This window comes from Glandiceps talaboti, chromosome 19 (assembly GCF_964340395.1).
Source record: "Glandiceps talaboti chromosome 19, keGlaTala1.1, whole genome shotgun sequence".
NCBI classification, from domain to species: domain Eukaryota; kingdom Metazoa; phylum Hemichordata; class Enteropneusta; family Spengelidae; genus Glandiceps; species Glandiceps talaboti.
Genome location: NC_135567.1, coordinates 13,413,091 through 13,437,037, shown reverse-complemented (window position 1 = coordinate 13,437,037; position 23,947 = coordinate 13,413,091). Strand labels below are relative to the sequence as shown.

The 23,947-nt window shown below is 37.9% G+C and overlaps 1 protein-coding gene across 1 annotated transcript in view; it reads right to left on the bottom strand.

Annotated features, from left to right (window-relative positions):
• Positions 1–6,507: 6,507 nt before the first annotated feature.
• The window catches only part of LOC144450161 (AN1-type zinc finger protein 6-like), a 28,118-nt gene continuing 10,678 nt past the window's right edge, over positions 6,508–23,947 (bottom strand). The window contains exons 2-4 of the mRNA XM_078140736.1: positions 14,361–14,551; positions 12,978–13,298; positions 6,508–12,276 (exon numbers count right to left, since the gene is read on the bottom strand). Coding sequence (XP_077996862.1) covers positions 12,128–12,276; positions 12,978–13,298; positions 14,361–14,520 — 630 coding nt within the window. The 5' untranslated portion in view covers positions 14,521–14,551 and the 3' untranslated portion in view covers positions 6,508–12,127. The remainder of the gene's footprint in view (positions 12,277–12,977; positions 13,299–14,360; positions 14,552–23,947) is intronic.

The window sequence follows — 23,947 nt, the reverse complement described above, 5'->3', positions numbered from 1 at the left end:
AGATGCTGCGAGAATGATTTTTCTCATTGGACAATGGATTCAGAGTTGCAAATTATAATTTTCACAAAGAAAATACAATTGGGAAAAAAATCCCACATTTTAAAAATAATTTTCATCTATTTTTCTATATGCCACTGTTTTTGGATGCGTAATATATTTCTTGTTTTTCTTGGACTGTGCATAAAATCTGTCAGGGCCAGACATTGACCTTCTCATTTTGTTAGTATATCCTTACTTGGTCTTTAATTGGCTTGGGTCACACAAAATGGGCAAGGACACACAACATATGTACTTCTTGGTTCAGAATTTTTAAACCTGCATCGCTAAACATTTTACTAAGGCCTAATTTAAAAAATTGTATGGTTCCAATTATGCTCAATTTTAGAATATGTAGGTAGATTTTTTATTTTATTTTATCATATTTTTTTCTGTGCGAGTGTCTAGTTCAGGTTTTCCATTATTTACCAAATGGTCTCTGTGTTATTTATTTCTTCCTATCAGATGTACAGCCGTTACAGATTGGAAGAATAGTTTTATTTTGTCTTTTCAAGTTGATGTCAGTCTCCACATCCACTATTTCTCACGACTTCACAATTTTTGGGATTTTTTTTTTCTCGAATATTTTACAAAAAAAGGTTTAGGGTCGGCAGCGAAAAACTAAGTGGGGTCGGGTAACTAGAACCAAACAATTATTTTTAGGCCTAATTAGCTAGTCCATGATTGAAAAATTGAAAAAATTCAAATTCTAGCCTAGGGGTATAGATTATATACAAATAACTCATTGGTTGCCCTCCTCGAATGAGACCTGCTGTATCATGGGCAAATTATTTTTACCTCAAAAATCACAAAAACTCCACGAGTCCATAGTAAATATGTGTACATGCATAATATATGCAAAAAAAATGTTTGAAGATAAAAAAAAAAATACAACTTTCCGACAGTGTCAACAAATGAATGTCCATTTGTTCAACAATTTTAAGATATTTCACATGTTTGTTCAAGGCAAGGGTGAAAGGAGGGACGCGGGCAACGACCGCGTGGTTCTTGTTTTCACGGATTATTAGATCGAATTTCCCCAGGGGTCGAAAAATAAATTTTCCACTTACGGCGTTTTTAATGCATTCAAGAAACAGTGACAAAAAGAATGTGCTTAAAATTGTATTACACGACGTGGTCTAGCGATTATGCATTCTGAAATATCTCAAATTAAGACAATGCAGACTCTCAAACACGGAGCTGAAAAGGTCCAACTCGACCTGGATGGAGGGGACGCCATCTTGTTGAGTTTCACGTTCTGTTTACCCCAAGGACCTAAAGGTAAAGCCCGACATTCTGTGCCAGAATATTGCCTTTTACGCAATTATGCTGGCTACATGAGCGAATTTTCAACAATAAATATTCTCTAAGAACAAAATAATTTCGAATTTACCTTCAGTTCTTACTCTGTTTTTTCATTTTCTCTTTTCGTTTGAGTTCTGTGTTTCTGTACTTCACAACGACGATTCTGACATCATGGTTTGGGTCGAATCTCCTCGTCTGTTCAACCTCTTTTTTCGACCGTCCTTTACCGCTACAATGACTGTGCAGAGTGTCGAAATTGTAGTAGTCGTATTCGTCGAAGTATTGCTCCATGTTGGCTAGAAATTGTATTTCAAATACACTGAAATTTGAGTGTCGTGTTGTTGTTCTCTGGGTTTCAATGCTCAGTGTGTTGGGGTCGTGTGTTGAACAGCTTTTTATTATTGTTTCGACGGAAGCATTACATCATTAACTAGCTATTTGATTGGTTCTTCTGAATCATGTGACAATAACAAGACTGTTTTGAACGTGCATCGATATTTAAAGTGAATGACGTCACATGTCCTTATGGAGATGACATCATGATGCAACCTTTCGAAACTACAGTATTGAAATTTGTTGTGTGCTGTGATGTATGTGTATGGTTTGTGATTGGCTGTTCTGAGTGAGAAAATTATTCATGTGTTCAGGTGTTTCCACGTATTTCGTTTGGTGTGATGAAATCATCAACAGATTAGGAAATTTTGTGATCCAGTTTCGAAACAACGTAAATTTCTTTTATTTCTTTAATACTGTGTAAGATAGCATTTTGCCCCCCTCTGTCTGTCTGTCTGTCTGTCTGTCTGTCTGTCTGTCTGTCACACCATACATAGTGAACACTATAGCACCACCTTTGAGCAAACAGTTTTGTTTTTTCAGCTGTATTATGTTTTGGTACCTCCCTTCCTCCCTCTCTCTCTCTCTCCCTCTCTCCCTCCCTCCCTCCCTCCCCCTCTCCCTTCCTCCCCTCTCTCTCTCTCTCTCTCTCTCTCTCTCTCTCTCTCTCTCTCTCTCTCTCTCTCTCTCTCTCTCTCTCTCTCTCTCTCTCTCTCTCTCTCTCTCTCTCTCGTCACCCTGCTACCAGTAACACGGATGAACTTTATCTAATTAGGTGATGTTTTACAACGGATAAACTTTAGTGACGTCATACATACAGGTGGTACGGTGAATTTAGGGGTCAATGTAAACAAGATTAGAAGACAACGCCCTGAGATGAGTAGTGGTTGATTCATATCCATGGCTTTGAGAACTTTTAGTTGCCTGGGGTTCCGTACATGCCCCGTGGGTATATATGTTCAGATCCGTCTCTACATACCACCATCCATATCCCGTTTTAGATACCTCCATGATCATTACACTAGTGTATGGTGAAATGTAATCCTGTTGGAAGCTGGACGATTGGACCCCGCGTCGGACCCAAATCAATCCACCATCCAACAAATTCAAACCCTGTCTAGTCTCACCACAACTCGACCCGAGCAACCATCGCCCTGTTATAAACAACATGTTTTACCATTACGTTTTTTGTTATTACGGTACAATAGAGTATTTTCCGTCTCGCGGCAGATCTCGCGAGATATGCAAATAACCTAGCAACGGTTGCTACGGAGGTCAAGCTTTGCGGAGTGGCCATGTTGTTCATATGAAAGTCAATGCATTAGTCTGAAAAAAATACTACCGTTTGTGACCATCTACAATCCTAAGTCATCATGGAAGACATTGAAAAATTGAATGTACACGAACTAAAGAGCATGTTGCGAAAATATAGCGTGTCAACATCAAGTTAAAAGAAAAATACGCCAGTGTCACACTGTCATTATATTTCCGAACTGACTGTCATTTCTGGGAATACGTTGTCAGTGCCAAACTTATGCAGCATACTAGATGGCTATAATATTTCAATCTTGAGAAATGGTAATTAATGACAAGCAAAATCGAGTAGTTTTGATTATTAGTACACATGTACATGGTGGAAACATTTCCCGTCACCAATATTCAATATAAGTATATTAGAATGCAATGCACATGAAGTGTGGCGTAGTACTACTACACATCCACCAGCCGTAAGCCCTTATGAACCGTTGACATTTACGCTGTTGACAAATACGGACGAAAGCTAAAAGTCTTACACATTTTTAGAGTGCCAATGTCCCGTTTCGGTCCTAGAGTTCAGAATTGAAAAGTTCTTAATTATCGTCACAGATCGGGAAATCATAGTCAGTTCCTGACAATCGTATTCCGATTTTACCACATGTTATCTTCATACAACAATATCTACCAGTCTAGTTCCCAATGACCGTATTCCAATTTTACCCTACCGTAATAACGTAGAGTAAAATCGGAATACGGTCGTCATGAACTAGACTAGTACTGTATGAAGATAACTTAGAGTAAAATCGGAATACAATCGTCAGGAACTAGAATTGGGAATCACCGGCGATGCGTGAAACACGTGTACGTGTCAGCCATGTTTATACTTGAGTTCGATGAACATGTTGTAGAACTCATAGTCCAAATTCGTAAAATAAAACGACATAGTATCTCTAAATTTTAATTTTAAATGCATATATATAGCTCATTTATAAATGTATATGATAAAATCAAAGACAGCGAAAAAAATTCTCAACCGATTTCAAAGTTTTAGCGGACCCTGACGAATTTAGCTGACGAATTACGGACTAAGAATTACATCATTGCCAATTATTAACAGCACGTTATACAGTAAAGTGATCGCGTACACGTTGTTGTGTTGGTTTTTAGACGACGCTACGCGACGTATAAAAAGACTATGGAAAAGTTATGACATTGTATCAAATTTTAGACGTTGTTTAAAAATAGGAATACAATATTCGCGACCTGACATGCAAGTTTTCAACCATAGGGCCTGCGATCCTCGAGTGGATCCAATTCTAGTAATATTTTCAAGTTCATGTTGAAACTGTCAATCTCAACCGCTCTTCATCTGCGCCCAGACGGCCAAAAATCACCGTCACGTCTGACGGCTAGTTATGAATTTCACATACGCACATCGTTTTTACAACCATACTTTAAAAGTTTGCTTCCCTTGATCTATCATACCATGGAAGTATACTTCCATGATCATACGTATTGCACTGTACGTGACGTCGAGAACAATGGTGTTGCTAAGCGGTTGACACTTCAGCTTGACCACCCGAATGTGGTTGCTATGCACTCAATGGCGTCTCCCGCGAGACGGGTAATGGTATATTGACTAGAAAGCATCCTGTTTGCACGGCTTCTGTGGGTCACAGAAAATCGGACTCACAAGCCCATGTGACCCGAGATATGCTTTAGATCAGAATGTAAGACATCGATCGATTGATATATTTGGCCGATAATATACGGGAAAGGGGTCGATATAATAATAACACGTTGGATCATGTTAAATTCCACGAACCGCGAAATATATTATTTCACATCCCCTGACATTTAGTAGCCACCTTCCCATATTATCGACCAAATACGTCAATGACGTCGACTATGTTATCGCCAAATACCTCAATATTAATAATGTGTTATATTCTAAAACGTGTCTTGGGTCGCATGTGTCTTTGTTCGGGCTCGATTCTAACTGGTACCATTCACCCCCACCCAGGGAGAGACAACCCCGGGCAGAAGAGACAAGTCAGGGGAGTCGTGTACAGTCATTACAAATTATGGGTCCAGCCTCAGGATGGAATGCAAACAACAAATCGATCATTCAGTTTGGACATCCGTTCAGGTGTGAGATCATATTGTGTTTGTGGATCGGAAGAACAATATTGTTTCGAACTGTGTGCTGGTTTTTCCCTGGGAAATACCCGTAATTCAAACTGTCATGATATGGGTCGAGTACATGTTTGTTATTTTAACGACCATATCTTAATATATGGTGTATAAAATTCCTTAACAAGTTTGTTAAAATGACACACACACACACACACACACACACACGCACACGCACGCACGCACGCACGCACACACACACACACACACACACACACACACACACACACATTCGCAGAATGGATGTTTATACTGAGTTTTTATCAAGTCGGACGAAGAACAGCAAACAATGGTAAACGATGGAAACAAAAGAGCACACATTCATGTATCATTTGATCTCAAAGAGAGGCCATAAATTTCACAGTAACTATAAACCGAAATGTTTTCAAAGTTTTATTGACAGCTGGCTGGTCAAAGTAATTATCGCAGGCCAGAGAACATATTTCTGCCCAAGCAACGAAAAATGTAGGTGCGCCTTGGACGGTGCCGTAAAAGAGGTTCGTCTTGGACGGTGCCGTAAAAGAGGCTGTCGTTTACGACAATGGTCAAACAAAAGGCTCGAGATTTTCTGATTTTCTTGCCAATCGTGCGATTATTATCATCAAAACCAGACTACGGTTGGTTACTAAGGAAACGATATATATACTATACAAACATAATTCCGCATTTATTTTTGATGTAAATATATACAGATACAAGAGTGAGATAATTAGCACAACGAAAGAACGGACAATATGTGTGGTGAGAGTGTGGGGTTAACAACATGATTTTATCACCCCTACATCCATTGTCTAACAAACCTGCATGCTAAATACATGTCATGCAATTGTGTAAAGCGCCACCAACGACGTATAGGAGACATGAATAATTTCAAACATGCCAGACTTGCCAGCAATGTAGTGTTCCTTCCAGCAGGTATGTGTGGTGTACATGCCTATACACTTTCAGAAATATGAATATTACCTACCTACCTACATATACATACAGCTATCCACCAATACACACACCCCAGTAACACACACACACACACACACATCCCCCAGAAACACACACACACATATACATGCATACATACATACATACATACATACATAATACATACATCAATACACACACACACACATACATACATACATACAGACACATACATACATAATACATACATCAATACACACCCCCAGAAAGACACACACACACACATACATATATAGTATACGAACATACATACATATAGTATACATACATACGCATACACACAGACATACATACATACGCATATGCACACATACATACATACACACATACATACACACACATACATACATACATACATACTTACACACACACACACACACACACTCACACCAATAACAAACTTTTAATATTTTAAGTCATAGTATGTTTTATTTTGCTTGATTCCCAAAGCATATTATACATTTCACAATAGGTCCAAGTCAGTAAAATTTGATGTAAGTCGATCTAATTAAAATCTTACAAAGAAAAAAGACAATATCTGTTTTATGTAACATATTTCAAATCCAGTTTATGTCCGAGCTTTGATGAGTTTGCAGCGTTTTCATATTTTACAATTTTCAAGTTTACACTCTGAAACTGCCGATTAGAATTTAACTCCCTAGGTACGTCATAAAATTAGCAATCATTCAGTGCCCTGTCGGACACCATAACCTCTGTCCTCTGCTACACTTTCTACAGGTGTATAAACTATCGGCATGTGAGAATATAAAGTTGACCTTCTTGTTCTATTTTGATCCTCTAGCATGAAGTAAAATGCAGGTACCGAGAACAGGGAACTTGCAATCCAGACTGAGCATGCTCAGATGCAAAGGACTGTGGGATTACCTTTGGTTATCATAATACCTAATCTGGAGCTACTGATAAAATAAACCTACCACAATTGTCAGGGTGACTATGAATTGATTATTTGTGGTTACAAACAATGTAACAATATTGTTTACAATACTAATTGATTAGTATTTATTATCACATTTCCCATGATGCAACATTCAACATGGTGGGTTTGAAAGTACCCTATTACAGTAGATAGGAAATACCCATTGTGGAACCACAAGGCCTTGCTACAGTAAGCACACCATTATTCTGGCTTGAATGATCTAACTTATAATACATTACACAGCACTGTGTCTTCACCACAAAGTAAAATCGCACTCACATTATGTATCATTGTGTTTGCGGAAAATATTGTAAACCTGGATATTTTCTCCATTTGAAAATTTTTGCAATTTTACAGTCTTCAACTAGTTCTCAAAGACTAATTTTTGACCAATTACCAGACTGGTACATTATGTTGTACAAGAAGGTATTTTAGTCACTACATATTTTCAGGTTTTTGTTTTCCAGCGAAATAAGGGAAAATAAGTCTTTAGCGAAAATTCCCAGGTTTACAGTAATTCCTAAGGTTTGCATGAATGTTTGAATGAAAGCAATGGAAGTTAGTTTTCTTTATAAGATTTTAATAAGACTGAACTTGATTTGTCATCATCGCAAACCATGGCCTGTTTTACAGCATTCTTAACCATTATTTTTTTGAAGTGTAGCGGAAGAAATAACAGCTCTGGTTTGCGACAATGACAATTGTGTATGGGGACAGCGGTTCTTCTAGTTTGCACATAGGTTCGTAAAATTTATCATTCTGGACGTATTTCGAATTGCTTCCCACAAACTTTTTTAATTTTTCTACTGAGTGACACTATACATCAACCCACCAATTAAAACTGTCGTCACAGTGACACTGTATGATAACTGACCAATCAAATCTATTGTTTGATAAAGAATAGTGACACTTTTCATGACTGACAACTGACCAATCAAAAGTGTTGTCTCGTTAATTGCTAGTCACACTTTATAAGATTATTGACAAATCAAATATTTCGTTTGATAAATGATGGTGACAACGGACCAATCAAAATTGTTATCAGATAAATAGAAATGACGTTGTATGACAACGGTCCAATCAAAACTGTTGTCACATAAAATGAAAGTGATGCTGTATATGACAACTGACCAATCAAAACTGTTGTTAGTTAATAAATGATAGTGATGATGCTTACACCAACCAACCAAAACTATCGTAACATACTGTACTGCGGTTTATCTACACGCTTAATAAAACAAAGAATAAATTAACTTGTGTATCCATTAATGCTCCTTAGGCTCGCCCACAATTTTCTTTCATTTTCAATTTTTACTATATAAAGTGTACTATTCTACAGTGAGCCATATTCCGACTACCCACTTGGCAGCCATATTGGAAAGATGTACCACAAGAGGGCGCTCTATGCAAGGATATAAAGTGTACTGTTCTACAATGTGCCATATTCCGAATAACCACTTGGCAGCCATATTGGAAAGACTTACCACAAGAGGGCGCTCTATGCAAGGAAAAGTGAGGGCTAAAATCATAGTACATGTATATGAAGCAGTCAATAAAACGTGATCAAGAAAAGTCAGAGTTCTTGAAAATTATACATGTGAAGCAAAAATAGCATCATTTTTTATGCTGAGAATGCCAAAATTTTCGCTGTGGAACACTGAAATGATTAACTAGTAATGCAATGAAACTACAGCACTAAACTATCATAGCCCTCACTTCTGGTCACAAAGCGGCTTCCGAACAGCACTCCAAGTGGCCAAACTATAAAATCTTTTGTCTTTATGATAACCGGAATATGGCGTATTATAGAATCTGTTGAAAACTTTAATTTATTTGTGAAAACAAAACTATCACTACATCGCAAATTGACAAAAATTTGTTTAGCTGTTCTATTGATAATTCCACTCGTAAAAGTTGTCGTCCTTAGCTGATCTTAAATTTTTGGTCTCATTTGTCGACATTTGTGGTAATGTTTCTATTTCTACAAATGATGTTAGAAATCGAAATTTTATACAAATAGATATATTACAATTTGCCCTCCTCTTTATTTATTTTTTTTTTGCACTACAGTGAGGCCAAGAAAAGAAAAAAGAATAAGTAAAAATGAACTTTTACAGTAGATTCCAGTCAAGAAAAGAAGTTGACAAATGTTTCCACTACTATATTCCACATATTCAGGTCAAAGGTCAGAGTTGATGGGGTCATAGGTCAAGCTTGCTGTAAATATTGACCCCTGGTGTCTTGGAAAGCTGAAGTGGAGCGGGAGGGAAGGTCTTGACAAGTCAGAATTGCATTGTATCCTTTCTTTCTGTTAAGTGACTTTATATCAACAGTAAAGTGTCTTTACTTTAGGTATTTTATGACACATATGTAGACTGATTGGAGTAAGAGAACTTTGAGCATGGGAACAAACAGACGATTCAAAATGGCGGCCATCTTGACTGTAGAATTATCTATTTTAGGTATTTTATGATAAAACAACTTTACGATGTTTTTTCTACTGGATAAAATAACGTGAAATAACATAGCCAAAGTCTGTGTTTGAAACTAAACAAACAGGTAAAAAAAATTTTAACGAGAGTAACACATTTGTTATAGTACATAAACGATGTCAACAAACATGGAAGAAAATAACACCCATATTTGGGCAGATTCTCTCAGATCATCTTTTCTCTGCTTTCGCTTAATAATCAAAACAAATTTTTATGAAAATATGAAATAAGCTGCGTGACTAGGTGTAGAGAGATTCATGTCTTACGCAAGCCAACTTGAGGGCATGTGAACAGAAAATATGGGATCTCTACCCCGGTTGTTTTACGTCTAGACAACCAAGTCTAAGTCACTTGTTGTGCGGTGTTCGACATTTGAGTAAAAAAACTCAAATCGGCCGATTTCTCATAAATTATGCTTGTGCAGGTCAATCTGTATAATTATTCAGCAATAGTTTTTCTTTCATCAGGGTTTGTCACAGTTTATCTCCGACTTAAAGAGACAAAGCCCCTTAGGTCACTCATACTTTAGCGAATGACGATATATATTAGTGAATATCTAAATATGGGAGTACGACCCTTGACCTTGAGAGCTAGACAGAGTACGACCTTTGACCTGGGAAAATATGTTAAGAGATGTGATACCCTTTAAAAACTGACGGAATATTTCTGTCTCCTTAAATCAAATTACTGTGTGCATAATACCCCCCTCCCCCCTCTCCCCTCAATCCCCCCCCCCCTGCATAAAATATTACTAAATAGGGAACAAGACAACTCATGCATGTGACAATACTTAAGCAAACAAAGACATTAATTGAGCCATGTTGGGCCGATCCAAAATTCATAAATGTTAGTTTTCAGTCTGAAAAACAGGAATTAAATAAAATAATTTTTATATCTATAGACAAACCTACAGGTCCTGCACCCTAGGACAGAATTAAACTCATATAAGCCTCTATCATAAATAATTTGCACCTAATACTAATTTCTATATAAATCACAGAACAGAAGATAACCATGTATCTTTGTTCTCGATACCGGGATGAGATATCGCTGGAATTAGTTCGTTTTGTATTGCTGGAATTAGTTTCCATGGTATCGCTGGAATTAGTTTCCATGGTATCGCTGGAATTAGTTCGTTTGGTATCGCTGGAATTAGTTCGTTTGGTATCGCTGGAATTAGTTCGTTTTGTATCGCTGGAATTAGTTCGTTTGGTATCGCTGGAATTAGTTCGTTTGGTATCGCTGGAATGAGACATCTTTGTTTTGCTGGAATGAGATGGCCTTGCATCGCTGTAATTAGATGGCTTGGTATCGTTGGAATTGGATCACTTCGTATCACAAAATTGGGCTTTATCAAATCAGGATTTGAAGTAGCCATGACAACCCAAAGTTTGGTTGATTTCAGCTATGTACTCTCAACACTCACATAGACATGTGATTGACATGTGATTGACATGTGATTTCAATATTTTACTTTTTGACGTTTCATTTCTTACAGGGTTTTAAATCTCCTCACTGTGCCAAATGGCGTCAATGGTGTTGACACGTAATGTAAATCAACAAGTGTGACGTGAACACAGCCGGTCGCCAGGATCGCCCAATAACAATGGGAAAGATATCATGATGGATTTCATACCTAATTGAGCTGAGCTGTCATTACGTAAACTTGTAATATTTGAATAAATAACTGTCAAAGTGATTTCTGAGGGGACATGACTGAAATCAACCAAGAGTCTAGGCAAGCCATGAAGTAGTGTAAAGTCGTTTTATAGGGTACATGTAGTCAGCAATCCTAGAATCAACCCGTGTATATTACTGGCTACAATCATTAGTGAATTCGTAAATATTGAATCGGCCATAAATATTACGTAATCTGACCAAATATTCAATCAAGCCAGAACGACCCAAACATCAGATACAATGACTTGTACAAATCTAGCCGGTTGCAAATTTCAACAGACCTTCGGCCTAAGTTTTAAATTCTATTAATTTTATACATGAGACTAAAAAGTTGCAGACAATCTGACTGTCAGACTATACCAAACACAGCACAAGTTACTACGAAATTAGGCCTTCAGGTATCATAGAAATTCAGTCGAAAGTTGTGAAATCAGCAACTAGGAATCGTAATTTGGCCGAAAGTTGCAAAATCAGCAACCAGGAATCGTAATTTGGCCGAAAGTTGTGAAATCAGCGACCAGGAATCGTAGTAATTTGGCCGAAAGTTGAAAAATCAGCAACCAGGAATCGTAGTAATTTGGCCGAAAGTTGTGAAATCAGCAACCAGGAATCATAGTAATTTGGCCGAAAGCTGTGAAATCAACGACCAGGAATTGTAGTAAGTTGCCGTGAAATCAGCAACCAGGAATTGTAGTAATTTGAACTAAAATTGCAGAATCAGACACCAGAAATCGTAGAAATTTGACCGAAAGTTATAAAACAATAAAGTTACCAGGTATCGAGAAATCAAAGCTGCGAGGTATAGCAGGAATCGGGCCAACACGGCTACCACGAGTTATTGTCTTACACACACACCACATCAGAGAGTCAATTGTACATGCATTCATTAGAATATTTATAAGCTGTACAGGGCTGAAATCTAAATCTTCTGGATTTTCTCGCCTACAATGACGGGATTATTTTTCCTAATTTGTTCCTGCCCCTCAGCTCGGTAATCAAAAGTACAGTTATGTTTGTCAGAGTAACGATGTATACTGCAGTATAATCCTCCACATCGACATTCAAATCCTGAAATAAAATTGAAATAATTGTCAATATAATAATAATTTTAGTCGTCCAACTAAATTCAGAAATTTGTTGAATGGTCCACTAGGTCACAGACAACACTGACTGTAGAGGTAAGAGGCGTACGAGCTAAACACTCAGCCACTGTCAACACAGACTTCAGAGGTAAGGGGCATTTGGCCACCGACAACACAGACTTCAGAGGCGTACGAGCTAACCACTCGGTCACCGACAACACAGACTGCAGAGTTAAGGGGCGTATGAGCTAACCACTTGGCCACCGACAACACAGACTTCTGAGGTAAGAGGCATACGAGCTAACCACTTGGCCACCGACAACACAGACTTCTGAGGTAAGAGGCGTACGAGCTAACCACTCGGCCACCAACAACACAGACTGCAGAAGTAAGAGGTGAACAAGCTAACCACTTGGCCACCGACAACACAGACTTCAGCTGAATAATTGTCATAGATATATTTTCCCCAGAGGTTAGAGGCGTACAAGCTAACCACTTGGCCACCAACAACACAGACTTCAGAGGTTAGAGACATACGAGCTAACCACTTGGCCACCGACAACACAGACTTCAGAGGTTAGAGGCACATGAGCTAACCACCTGGCCACCGACAATACAGACCGCAGCTGAATAATTGTCATAGATATATATTTTCCCCTGTCTAAAAATTATTTTGCCAATGCTTACCTGTAAGGCCTACTTTCTTACGACAAGTGTAACATCTATTCCTCTTTTTTGTTTTCTTGTCATTTCCATCCTTTTCGTCGCTACTACTACTACTAGAAGCTGTTGAGGTTGACGGAGAGCCTTGTGAGTCGTCAAGGTTGGCTGTAGCACCGATAGGTTGTGACTCCTCTTTGCTGGCTGCATTGTTAGATACTGTAATGCTAGTAGTTGTGGTGGTAGTAGTGGTTGTAAGTGAGGCTGCACCGGGATCTGGAACCGATGACGATGTTGATGAAGATGATGTTGAACTAGAAGTGTTGCTAGGTGATGTTATATTTGATGCTGAAAAAAAAAATGAGAGAAAATCTGTTAGAGATCATTGACAGGAATTTCAGACTTACGTTGTGACATAGGGTTTGGGAACTGTTTGTGGTTTTTCTATCCCGTACTGAGTGGTCAGTGTTTTCCTCACTATAGAGAAAGCACAGTGCGAACACCATCCTTGCCATCTAGGCTGCCATGCTTGGCAGGTTTCTGCTATGCTGTCTTCTCCCCACTACAGAGAAAGCATGGTACAAACACCGTCCTTGCCATCTAGGCTGCCATACTTGGCAGGTTTTTACCGTGCTGTGTTCTTCCCACTATAGAGAAAGCATGGTGCAAACACCATCCTTGCCATCTAGGCCGCCATGCTTGGCAGGTTTCTACTGTGCTGTGTTCTTCCCACTATAGAGAAAGCACAGTACAAACACCGCCCTTGCCATCTAGGCTGCCATGCTTGGCAGGTTTCTACCATGCTGTGTTCTCCCCACTATAGAGAAAGCACGGTACAAACACCGCCCTTGCCATCTAGGCTGCCATGCTTTGCAGGTTTCTACAGTGCTGTGTTCTCCCCACTATAGAGAAAGCATGGTACAAACACCATCCTTGCCATCTAGGCTGCCATGCTTGGCGGGTTTCTGCTATGCTGTGTTCTCCCCACTATAGAGAAAGCATGGTACAAACATTTGACTCGCATTATTTGGACCTGACCCACAATTTTGGAAGTGACGGGTCATAGATGACCCACACTAAAACTGTATGCAAATATGTTTAGCAACATGACCACACCTACAGCAAAAGCTAAATGATCACGTATATTTTATAGATATCAACAGGGTTGGATAGGTAACTGCATAATCATTCAGCAAATATGTAGCATAGATCAGCATGTGAGTAAATATTTTTAAAAACTGTGCAGTTGTGCTACACCGCTACTGCCGTTTTTTGTTTTTATAATGTCCCAAAATTTTTTATAATGACCCAGAAAAATGAAAGTCTCAGGACGCTATCTCCCACTCTTTCAAAGGCTGGCTGCAACACTGGTTTGGACTCTGAGTAGAAATTTGATAACTAAAGACTTACTTTGATTTGGACTAACTCGACCGGAGGGTTGCTGTGATGAATTTTTTCTTTTAACACAATCTTTGTAACATTTTGAACACATTCCTTCCGTAGCTGGGCTGCCATAAAATCCACAGCCATTCCTACATAACATAGGCTGATTACTCTGTTCTTGTTCCATTAGTTGGAGTTAGTAATTCCTATAAAAATTCCTGAAACAAAACAACACAAAATCAATCAATTAATTCACTGATGGAAATTCAATTGTCTCATGCGTACTATAATTTTAATCAATAAACACAACATAATTTGATCTAAAGCTGAGAGCGTTTGACTGCAAACAACTCCTTGATAGAGGGTGCTGTTTAAAATCTTAATCAATAAACAACATAATTTGATCTAAAGTTGAGAGCGTTCGACTGCAAACAACTTGATAGAGGGCGCTGTTTATAATTTTAACCAATACACACAACATACTTTGATACGAAGAGAGCGTTTGACTGCAAACTGTCAGTCTTGTTCACTCCGTGATAGAGAGAGGGCACTGTTTACCATCAACCGCAAACTGTCAGTCTTGTTCACTCTGATAGATGGCGCTGTCTATGATCATATCATTATACAACTCTGTCCGCATCTTTTGGCTCTCACATTCATTCAAAACAGGATACAATGACCAGTTGTCAGGGGCAACATGTTATTAATTATAATACTATTATTTATCAACCATAAAGACAATACTATTTTCCATCATACTAGATGGTCAAAACAGAACAAGAAACCCAAAATTCATTGATATGCAAAGCATGAAACAATGGTACTAAAACCAGATGTGAGTTAATTATGTGTGCTCATTATGTGTCACCTGAAAGCTGAAGGTGCCTGAAGGCAACATGCAGGGTTATGACAATTCAAATGAAATGGATCTAAGCCAAGTAAGATTTGTCAGACAATGCAATGTAGCAATGTTTACTCGCTAACACTTTGTTTTGGGTCGACTACTGACCTTGACTTCAACTACAAAGTACACATATGGTCATGGCTGACCCAAATACATCATGACATCTCAACAATCATACCGTGTCCTTCATTACAAGTATGACCTCCAAAAACAACAAAAGTCTAATCTCAGCTTAAGCGGAAAAAAATAATTGTGTTTCCAACAACATGGCCTCACAGAATAGGGTTGGTAGGTCGGAGATTTTATTTTATTTTATGTTTTCTTTGTAATTGGTTTTAGTTTTGAAAAATATTGCTTTGACCCCAAAACTATTAAAATGTCGGTAAGAATACCCCTTATGTGATAGTTTGATGAAATATGTACAGACATTGCTTGGGAAAGAAAACAGACATGCGTGAAGGTTAAGAAGACAAAGAATTTCTTATCTTTTTGTTTTACAGGTTTAAAAAAAATGTTTAAGGTCGGAGGCTAAAACTAAGGTCATTCGGGTAATTGGAAACACAGTTTTGTTTATTTTGCCTTACCTAAGCCATAGTGATTAAGGTAAACCTTGTTCTGAGGGCCATCTAAACAAATTATGTAAGCATGTAAGAAATGACAATATCATTTGACCTTTGACCTAACACACACCTATGTTGTGACTGCCTCATGGTACCCACAATGCAACTGTTTTGATTATTGACACAGATCCTGGGACGAGATATTGGAATGCAGTAAGGTCACACTAAGGTAATCTACAAAGACATTGACAAATGTGTACGGACAAAATTATTTGCAGTCATGAAAAAAATACACGAATACCATTCATTTGAACATAACATTTTGAAAATAACATCACAACTACATGTACGCCATAATGTCCCTACATTTTTTCCTAATTATTCAAAAATCTAAAATATTTACAATACCGCTTATATAGCTTTAGAGTCATATAGCTTTATATATACCTTTGAGTTAATTAACAGAGATATACCTCACCCAAAAGGATCTTAGTAAGACACAATTCTCAAACAGGCATCGAACAATTCTAATCAGCAGTTTCCATGTTTCTGTTTTTGACCCCAAAAAAACCCAAACATTTTTGTATCTAATTTGCATGTCAATAATCAGCTCTCCAAATGATCAATTCATCACCTAGACACCCACAGGGACATCCCTACCAAATATCAACCCAATCTCTATATCAGTGTGCCAACTAAGCCAATTTGACGTACCACTGACGTACACAATTTCTAGTGACGCACCAAAATTTGATGTTCCCCTATCTCTTACTGTGTGGCGAGTTTGCCCTCTAAGCCAATTTGACACACCACTGATACACACAATTTCTAGTGACACACCAAAATTTGGTGTTCCCCTATTTCTTACTATGTGGTGACTCACAAGAAATGCCAGTTTTTCTCATTTTGACTCACAACATCAAAATTTGGCTATCATTAGAGGGTACACTGATCCACATAGATCTACATGTGTACATGTAATGATGTATCACAGTACATAGTACATGTACTTTCTGAAACCAACATTAAGAACATTATATTTTTAGACCAATTTGCATATTAAACACAGGTTATCATCATGTAATGAACAATGCTTTGTTTGTCGATATCCTGCTTGCAAATAAAAGATAAAACATGAAAACTACAAATGAGCCATTATAATATGTAAACTATTTCCTAAAGCAATTATCTAGAAAGATCATATTGTAATACATCCCTGATAATGCTGGTGAAATGTCAGCAAAGAATTATTTGTTTCCAATTTTTAATGATGGTGGTGAAACCTCAGCAAAGAATTGCATTCGTTTCCAATTTTGTAACCATAATCACCATAATATGCTAATTATTTTTCAAAAATTTGACATAAAACATTGAAAAAAAATGAAATTTAGTACAAAAATTTCCTTGCTTTTGGCATGTATGAGTTGGTGCTATTCTATTGTAACATAAATTGTCTACTTTTTTTGACTTTGTGAGTAGAAATTTTCACATAATACTATGAACCCGGAGTCCATGGAATAGAAGACACAAAGAAAACGACTTCTGCAGTAGTGCAAGGTCTATTTTATCGACTATTTCAATTTCATTTTTCATGAGCACAGCACACTAACCCAGGTTAAGTATACAAATGTATGTCTGAATTCTCCAGTGGTACATTTTACATGTATGTGTACATTCATCATTTGTACTAAATTTCATTTTTTTGCCATGTTTTATATCAAATTTTGGAAAAATAATTAGCATGATATTATAGAGATTATGGTTACAAAATTGGAAACAAATAGTTTTGCTGACGTTTCACCAGCACCATCAGGGATGTTTTACAATATGGTCTCTCTAGATAATTGCTTTAGGAAATAGTTTACATATTATAATGGCTCATTTGTAGTATTAATATTTTATCTTTTATTTGCAAGCAGGATATCGACAAACAAAGAATTGTTCATTAATGTCAAATGACCTAAAAAAAAAACCTCTGGCTGCAACACTGTGCACAAACCATCATATGTCTTTACAGGATCACTTACGGTTTCAATGTGGAAGTTGTACTCACATTTCAAACTTAGTTTGAACTCTTAATGATGATGTCATACCTGAAAGTTGTAGACTGCCTGGCAATTTGCCAATAACCGCTACATATTAAGAGTACTCTCCACGGGACAATCACATCATGTCACACAAGCTAAACAAACTAACTTTTGTACGTTTAGGGGGAGGGAATGATCATAAAATGTCACACAAACTCCAAAAACTTCATTTATTTAGGGGAGGGGGTCTGGCATTAATGCCATTGCTGAACTTCATTACTTTTAACCAAATTTTAAAAACTTTCACGCCTTCAACGACAACAGGGTCTGTATTTACTACTGAGATGTTGATAAGTTGTTTACAATTTACGCTAATGTGATATAAAGTGAGCTGTTTCCCTACAAAGTATTTTAATGTATTTTTCATGTTTTTAAAGTATATTTGTCATAGATCATAGTGTGTGACCGCTACAATTTTCATCATGCTTATAATACTGTATACAATAGACATATTGATGTCGCATTTCAGAACATTCAAACAGGGGGAGGTGGTTTGGGCCTACACATTTAGTTCCTTCATTTACCTTGTGTTACATTGCGTGATCGTCCCTAACCCAATTTGACAAGCTTTCTATTTCTTGTGCCTGGGTCAAAATATGTTGTCCTTATCCTTCAGTAGGTTGTGACACAAAAACTCACAAGAAAATCAAGTTTTTATCTTTTGACCCGCACACAAAACAAAACATGTTGTTTTGCATTAGCGGACATACTGCTACATACACTGTACAAGTAGAGTTAACAAGTCAATCACTGGACCAGCAGTATATACATGTAAACAGGGTAGTTTCTAGAATGAATTCAGAATACAAAATTTGGTGCCCCCTATCCCTTTCTTTGTCACATGACCAGACGACTCACAAGAAAACTAGTAACCTACACGTCATTCTTATCCTTTTCACCCATGCACAAAATATGTTTTTAATTAGACATACTGCTACATGTAACAAGTCATTCACGGATATCACTGGTATAACTTACATACTGTACACATACACTAGTACAGCAGTTTCTAGAACAGAGTCAGAACTAAGGCTGTACACTGAACTGTGATAAACTTTAGACAGTCATCCAGCCATGACACTGATAATGATATACCACTAAACCACAGTCATACAGCTATAAGTTATTCACACATACCACTCGTGTTACATACATGTACACTAGTACAGCAGTTTTTAATTCTCTGACTAAGGTTTTGAAAACCTTACATAAACCAGATTTGTTTTACTAACCACAAATGACAACTACTGTAAAACACGTTGAATTAGCGGCATGTTTTTTTAGCGATTACAGCTCTGCTACTATTTTAGCGACATGTTAATTTAGCGATCATGCCTATAACACATTGGCTACATTTTGCAAGGACAACTGACGAGTGGTACATTGTTTACGGCCAGTTTGACTTCATCCGCCAGTTTGACTTCATCCGATGTATTGTTTATGAACGATATCATGACAATGTACGAGTATGAGTCTTTGAGTGCCGTTGACACCTAATTAAAGCCATCATTATTGTCACATCTTTATGATTTTTAGAAAAATAAGTCAGCGGAAATCGTACAGGTGAAAACCCAAGCTAGCTGTCAGATTGTTTTTGTTTGCATTGTTTATGAACGATCATCATGACAATGTACGAGTATGAGCCTTTGAGTGCCGTAGACACCTAATGAAAGCCATCATCATTGTCACATCTTTATATTTTTTTGGAAAAATAAAAGTCAGCGGAAATCGTACAGGTGAAAACCCAAGCTGTCAGGCTGTTTTTGTTTTCTCTCTATAAAATTGGGTAGTTTGTTACGATCAGTCACAATTCCATCTAGCTTTCATGCAGATAACAACTACGATCGTAATACTATTCCACTTCAATATCGCTATGCTACGTTACATACAGTACCGAAGAGAGCCAGCACAGTCTACCCTGTGTCTACCAGACCCAAACAACGGGAAGTCAAGTGAAAGTGCCGAAGTCATCGCTGCCATGAATAAAGCCGTCACCAATGAAATGATGTCAACAACGCAACAATCCGATACCCAGTTCAAAGTCGACAGACTGAATAGAAAGCGTCCACGTTCTTACGCACACTATGATGATGAAACAAGAGCAAAGATCGGTCGATATGCTGTAGAGAATGGTTGTAGCAGAGCTGCCTCTCATTTTAGCAAGCTACTTGGCAAGAAATTGAATGAAAGCAGTGTTCGGGGTATGAAGTCTGCGTACCTGAAGGCCAAGCAAACTTCAAGGGTTGACGTCATTTCCACATTGCCCCGTCAACCTCGTGGTCACGCCCTACTACTCGGCCGACACGAGGCAGAGCTTGTGGACTACGTCAACGTCATCCGGGCCAAGGGTGGCATTGTCAACAGAAAAATACTTATTGCTGCTGGAAAGGGACTTTTATTAAAGAAAAATCGTTCAGCACTGCAAGAGTTTGGGGGCCACATAAATCTTACCAGAAGTTGGGCCCAGTCATTTCTACAGCGTCATGGTTACGTCAAACGCAAAGGGACAAAGGCAGCTCGTAAACTGCCAGCTGACTTCCCACAAGTGAAGGCCGATTACTTGAAGAGAATTACTGATAACGTGAAAAGCTGTGACATACCCGAAGACCTCGTCGTTAACTTTGATCAAACCGGAGTTAACATTGTTCCTACTTCAAACTGGACGCTTGAAAAGGAAGGAGCAAGACAAGTACCCATCATAGGCCTTGATGATAAACGACAAATGACTGCTGTCATCGCCTGTTCAATGAATGGTACTTTATTGCCGCCTCAGCTGATCTACAAGGGAAAAACTAAACAATGTCATCCAAAATTCAACTTTCCTGAAGACTGGGATATCTGGCATTCTGAAAACCACTGGAGCAACGAATCGACCATGTGCCGTTACATCGACACAATCATCGCCCCATATCTCAACACTACACGGAACCATCTCGGCCTGGCTGTTGATCACCCTGCCGTGGTGATCTTGGATGTGTTCCGTGCTCATCGATGCGAGTCCGTGCTGGCAAAACTACAAGAGATTGGCGCTAGGGCTGTGTTTGTACCTGCCAGTTGTACAGGTGAGCTTCAACCGCTAGATTTGACTGTAAATGCGAGATTCAAAGAGTACTTGTGTGAAAGTTTTACGAACTGGTATGCAAAGGAAATTTGTAACGAAGTGGATGAGAACAACCCAGTCGTCGATTTGTCATTGACGCGATTGAAGCCACTACACGCCAACTGGTTACTGAGCTCATTTGATCGTCTTCATCAAGACTCTGAACTCATTCGAAATGGTTTTCAGAAGGCTGGAATAACATCGGCTTTAGAATAGACAAAAATGTGAACTTTGATGCCGTGAAAGTGCCAGATCCAAACGCTGTTGTCTGTGCAAAATTTGTTTTTCATGATCGGAAGTGAACTAGCATGTTTGAAATTAATTTACAAGTAGTATTAGTTGTAGTAGCAGTGATTTGATTTTCTTATCTAAAATATTTATTGTAGCTAGTATGGTTGACTTTGTTTCCGCCCAGTGAGTTTTATTTAGTAGTACAGTGGAAGTAGTACAGTAGAACTTAGAAGTATATATATACTAGTACTAGTAGTAGGCTCAGATTGGATACTCATACTTTCTGTAACATGTTTTCATTCTTTGTTTTCCAGTCGTCTTGTACGATTATATTTATTGTAATGGTGTATATACTAGTAATTAAAATTAAAAATTGCAATTATGAAACGTAAATCATTCATGATCTGGTTTGTATGTGTGGACTGGTATGACGTGCGTGTGTGTATATACGGTATTGATATTTTCATTGGCCGCCATTTTGAATATATTATTTTCAACGCATCGCTAATAATAGCGGCATTTTAAATTAGCGAAGTGGATCTGTTCGCTAATTTCGCTAAAATAACATGCTCGCTAAAATAACATGTTTTACAGTATACTACAGGCTAATAATGGCTATTCATCCACTGTCAGACAAAATTGTGACAACCTTACACGTTTGTGTATTTAGTACTAAACACAATGTCAGCTAGCAATAAACACTTCAATTAAGAGTTGGCCAATACATATTTAAATTGAGTGTGTTGCTGACATCAACAATTGACAACTAAATGTGTGTGCTGGCACCAAATTGAACTAAGATAAATGCAAGTACACATACTGTGTGTCAGTCTGGTAACAGAAGGGAAAGAGGGTGGGTGCAGTCTAAATTTGAGCTACATTCTACCAAGTTGTATCATCATATTGCTGTGATACCTAAGAAACTGAATTTAATACCTTTCAGAGAAGGAAAGGTTTTTTAACTACTCCTAGTCTTTTTACAAATTTTATGCCAAAACACTAGACAGAACTCGAATTTAATCTATGATATTGTATAGGAACTAGACTATGTGAGTGGAGGTGTAAATGGTAGCGATACTGTATAGGAACTAGACTATGTAAGTGGAGGTGTAAATGGTAATGATACTGTATAGGAACTAGACTATGTGAGTGGAGATGTAAATCGTAATGATACTGTAAAGGAACTAGACTATGGGGAGTGGAGGTGTAAATGGTAACGATACTGTATATGAACTTGACTATGTGAGTGGAGGTGTAAATGGTAACTATACTGTATAGGAACTAGACTATGTGAGTGGAGGTGTAAATGGTAACGATACTGTATAGGAACTAGACTATGTGAGTGGAGGTGTAAATGGTAACGATACTGTATAGGAACAAGACTATGTGAGTGGAGGTGTAAATGGTAATGATACTGTATAGGAACTAGACTATGTAAGTGGAGGTGTAAATGGTAACGATACTGTATAGGAACTAGACTATGTAAGTGGAGGTGTAAATGGTAATGATACTGTATAGGAACTAGACTATGTAAGTGGAGGTGTAAATGGTAACGATACTGTATATGAACTAGACTATGTAAGTGGAGGTGACGTAACAATACATGTAGTCAAGATATGTGTAAATGTGTGCGTGTTCTGTATTACTAATTTCAAGCACTGCTAGCAGAGTCTATTTCAAGACATACATTTACCGGAAATGTAGATCTCCACCGACAGGAGAGTAGGGGACACACACCACATTCAATCATGGATAGTGTGATTTTGAAGTACTGTAATTTGCTTCTAAGCCCCTTACCACTATTACCAATACATACAAGTATCATTGTGTTGTCTCCGTAAGATAAGTGCCAATACAATGTTGAATCTATGCCAACATTAAATTGGCACACATACACAGAAACCATGGTTACCGCAGAGTGATTCGAAAGTCACAGTAATATGCGTAGTGTGGATGCCAACTTGGCTTCTAACTAAACTAAGGAGTGTCAGTGGAGGTGTAAATGGTAATTAGAATATGTGCTAAGTTTAGAAACTTGATAACAAAGTATGGAAGCCTGCTTACACTTGTACACATTCACTTTCTACCATAATGTAGTATGTAGAATGCTTGCAAAATTACCTGGGGAACTCTGGTAACCACACTTTAGTTGCATCAACCTTTCACAAAAACACTGGTAGGTAGGGAACCCTGGACAATCTGGGAACTGAGATGGCTTTTACCAGCTTATTTACGATCCAAAATACACAAACTTGTACAGTGGTAGGGAACCCTTGTAAAATGAGTAAGAACTGGTATAGATTTTACTATACTTTATAAATTATATTTTACCACCCTTATCAAAAGCACATGACAATAACTTTACAATCAATCATGTTATCAGATTGCCTCTAGACTATGCCTGGAAAAATCTTGACACGCACACATTTAGTGATCAATGCACAGCATACCTTATCAGCTGATCAGATCATGTACACACAAATTGAAAATTCCACTCTATAAAATTTACCTATTTAGTGTAATTCAAAGCTTACTTTTAACTTCTGCATTTGGGAGGGTGAGAGTCGGCCAAGTGGACTATTTCAGCTACAGTTTTAAAATAATTTCCAATAGCTTTTAACAGACTACCACTTTAGCATACAAGTGTGGTACGTACCACCGTGAATAGTAACGATACTGAAGTCGTCTACACACCTTGTACTACATGTAAGTTGCTAATTTTGAGTACTGAC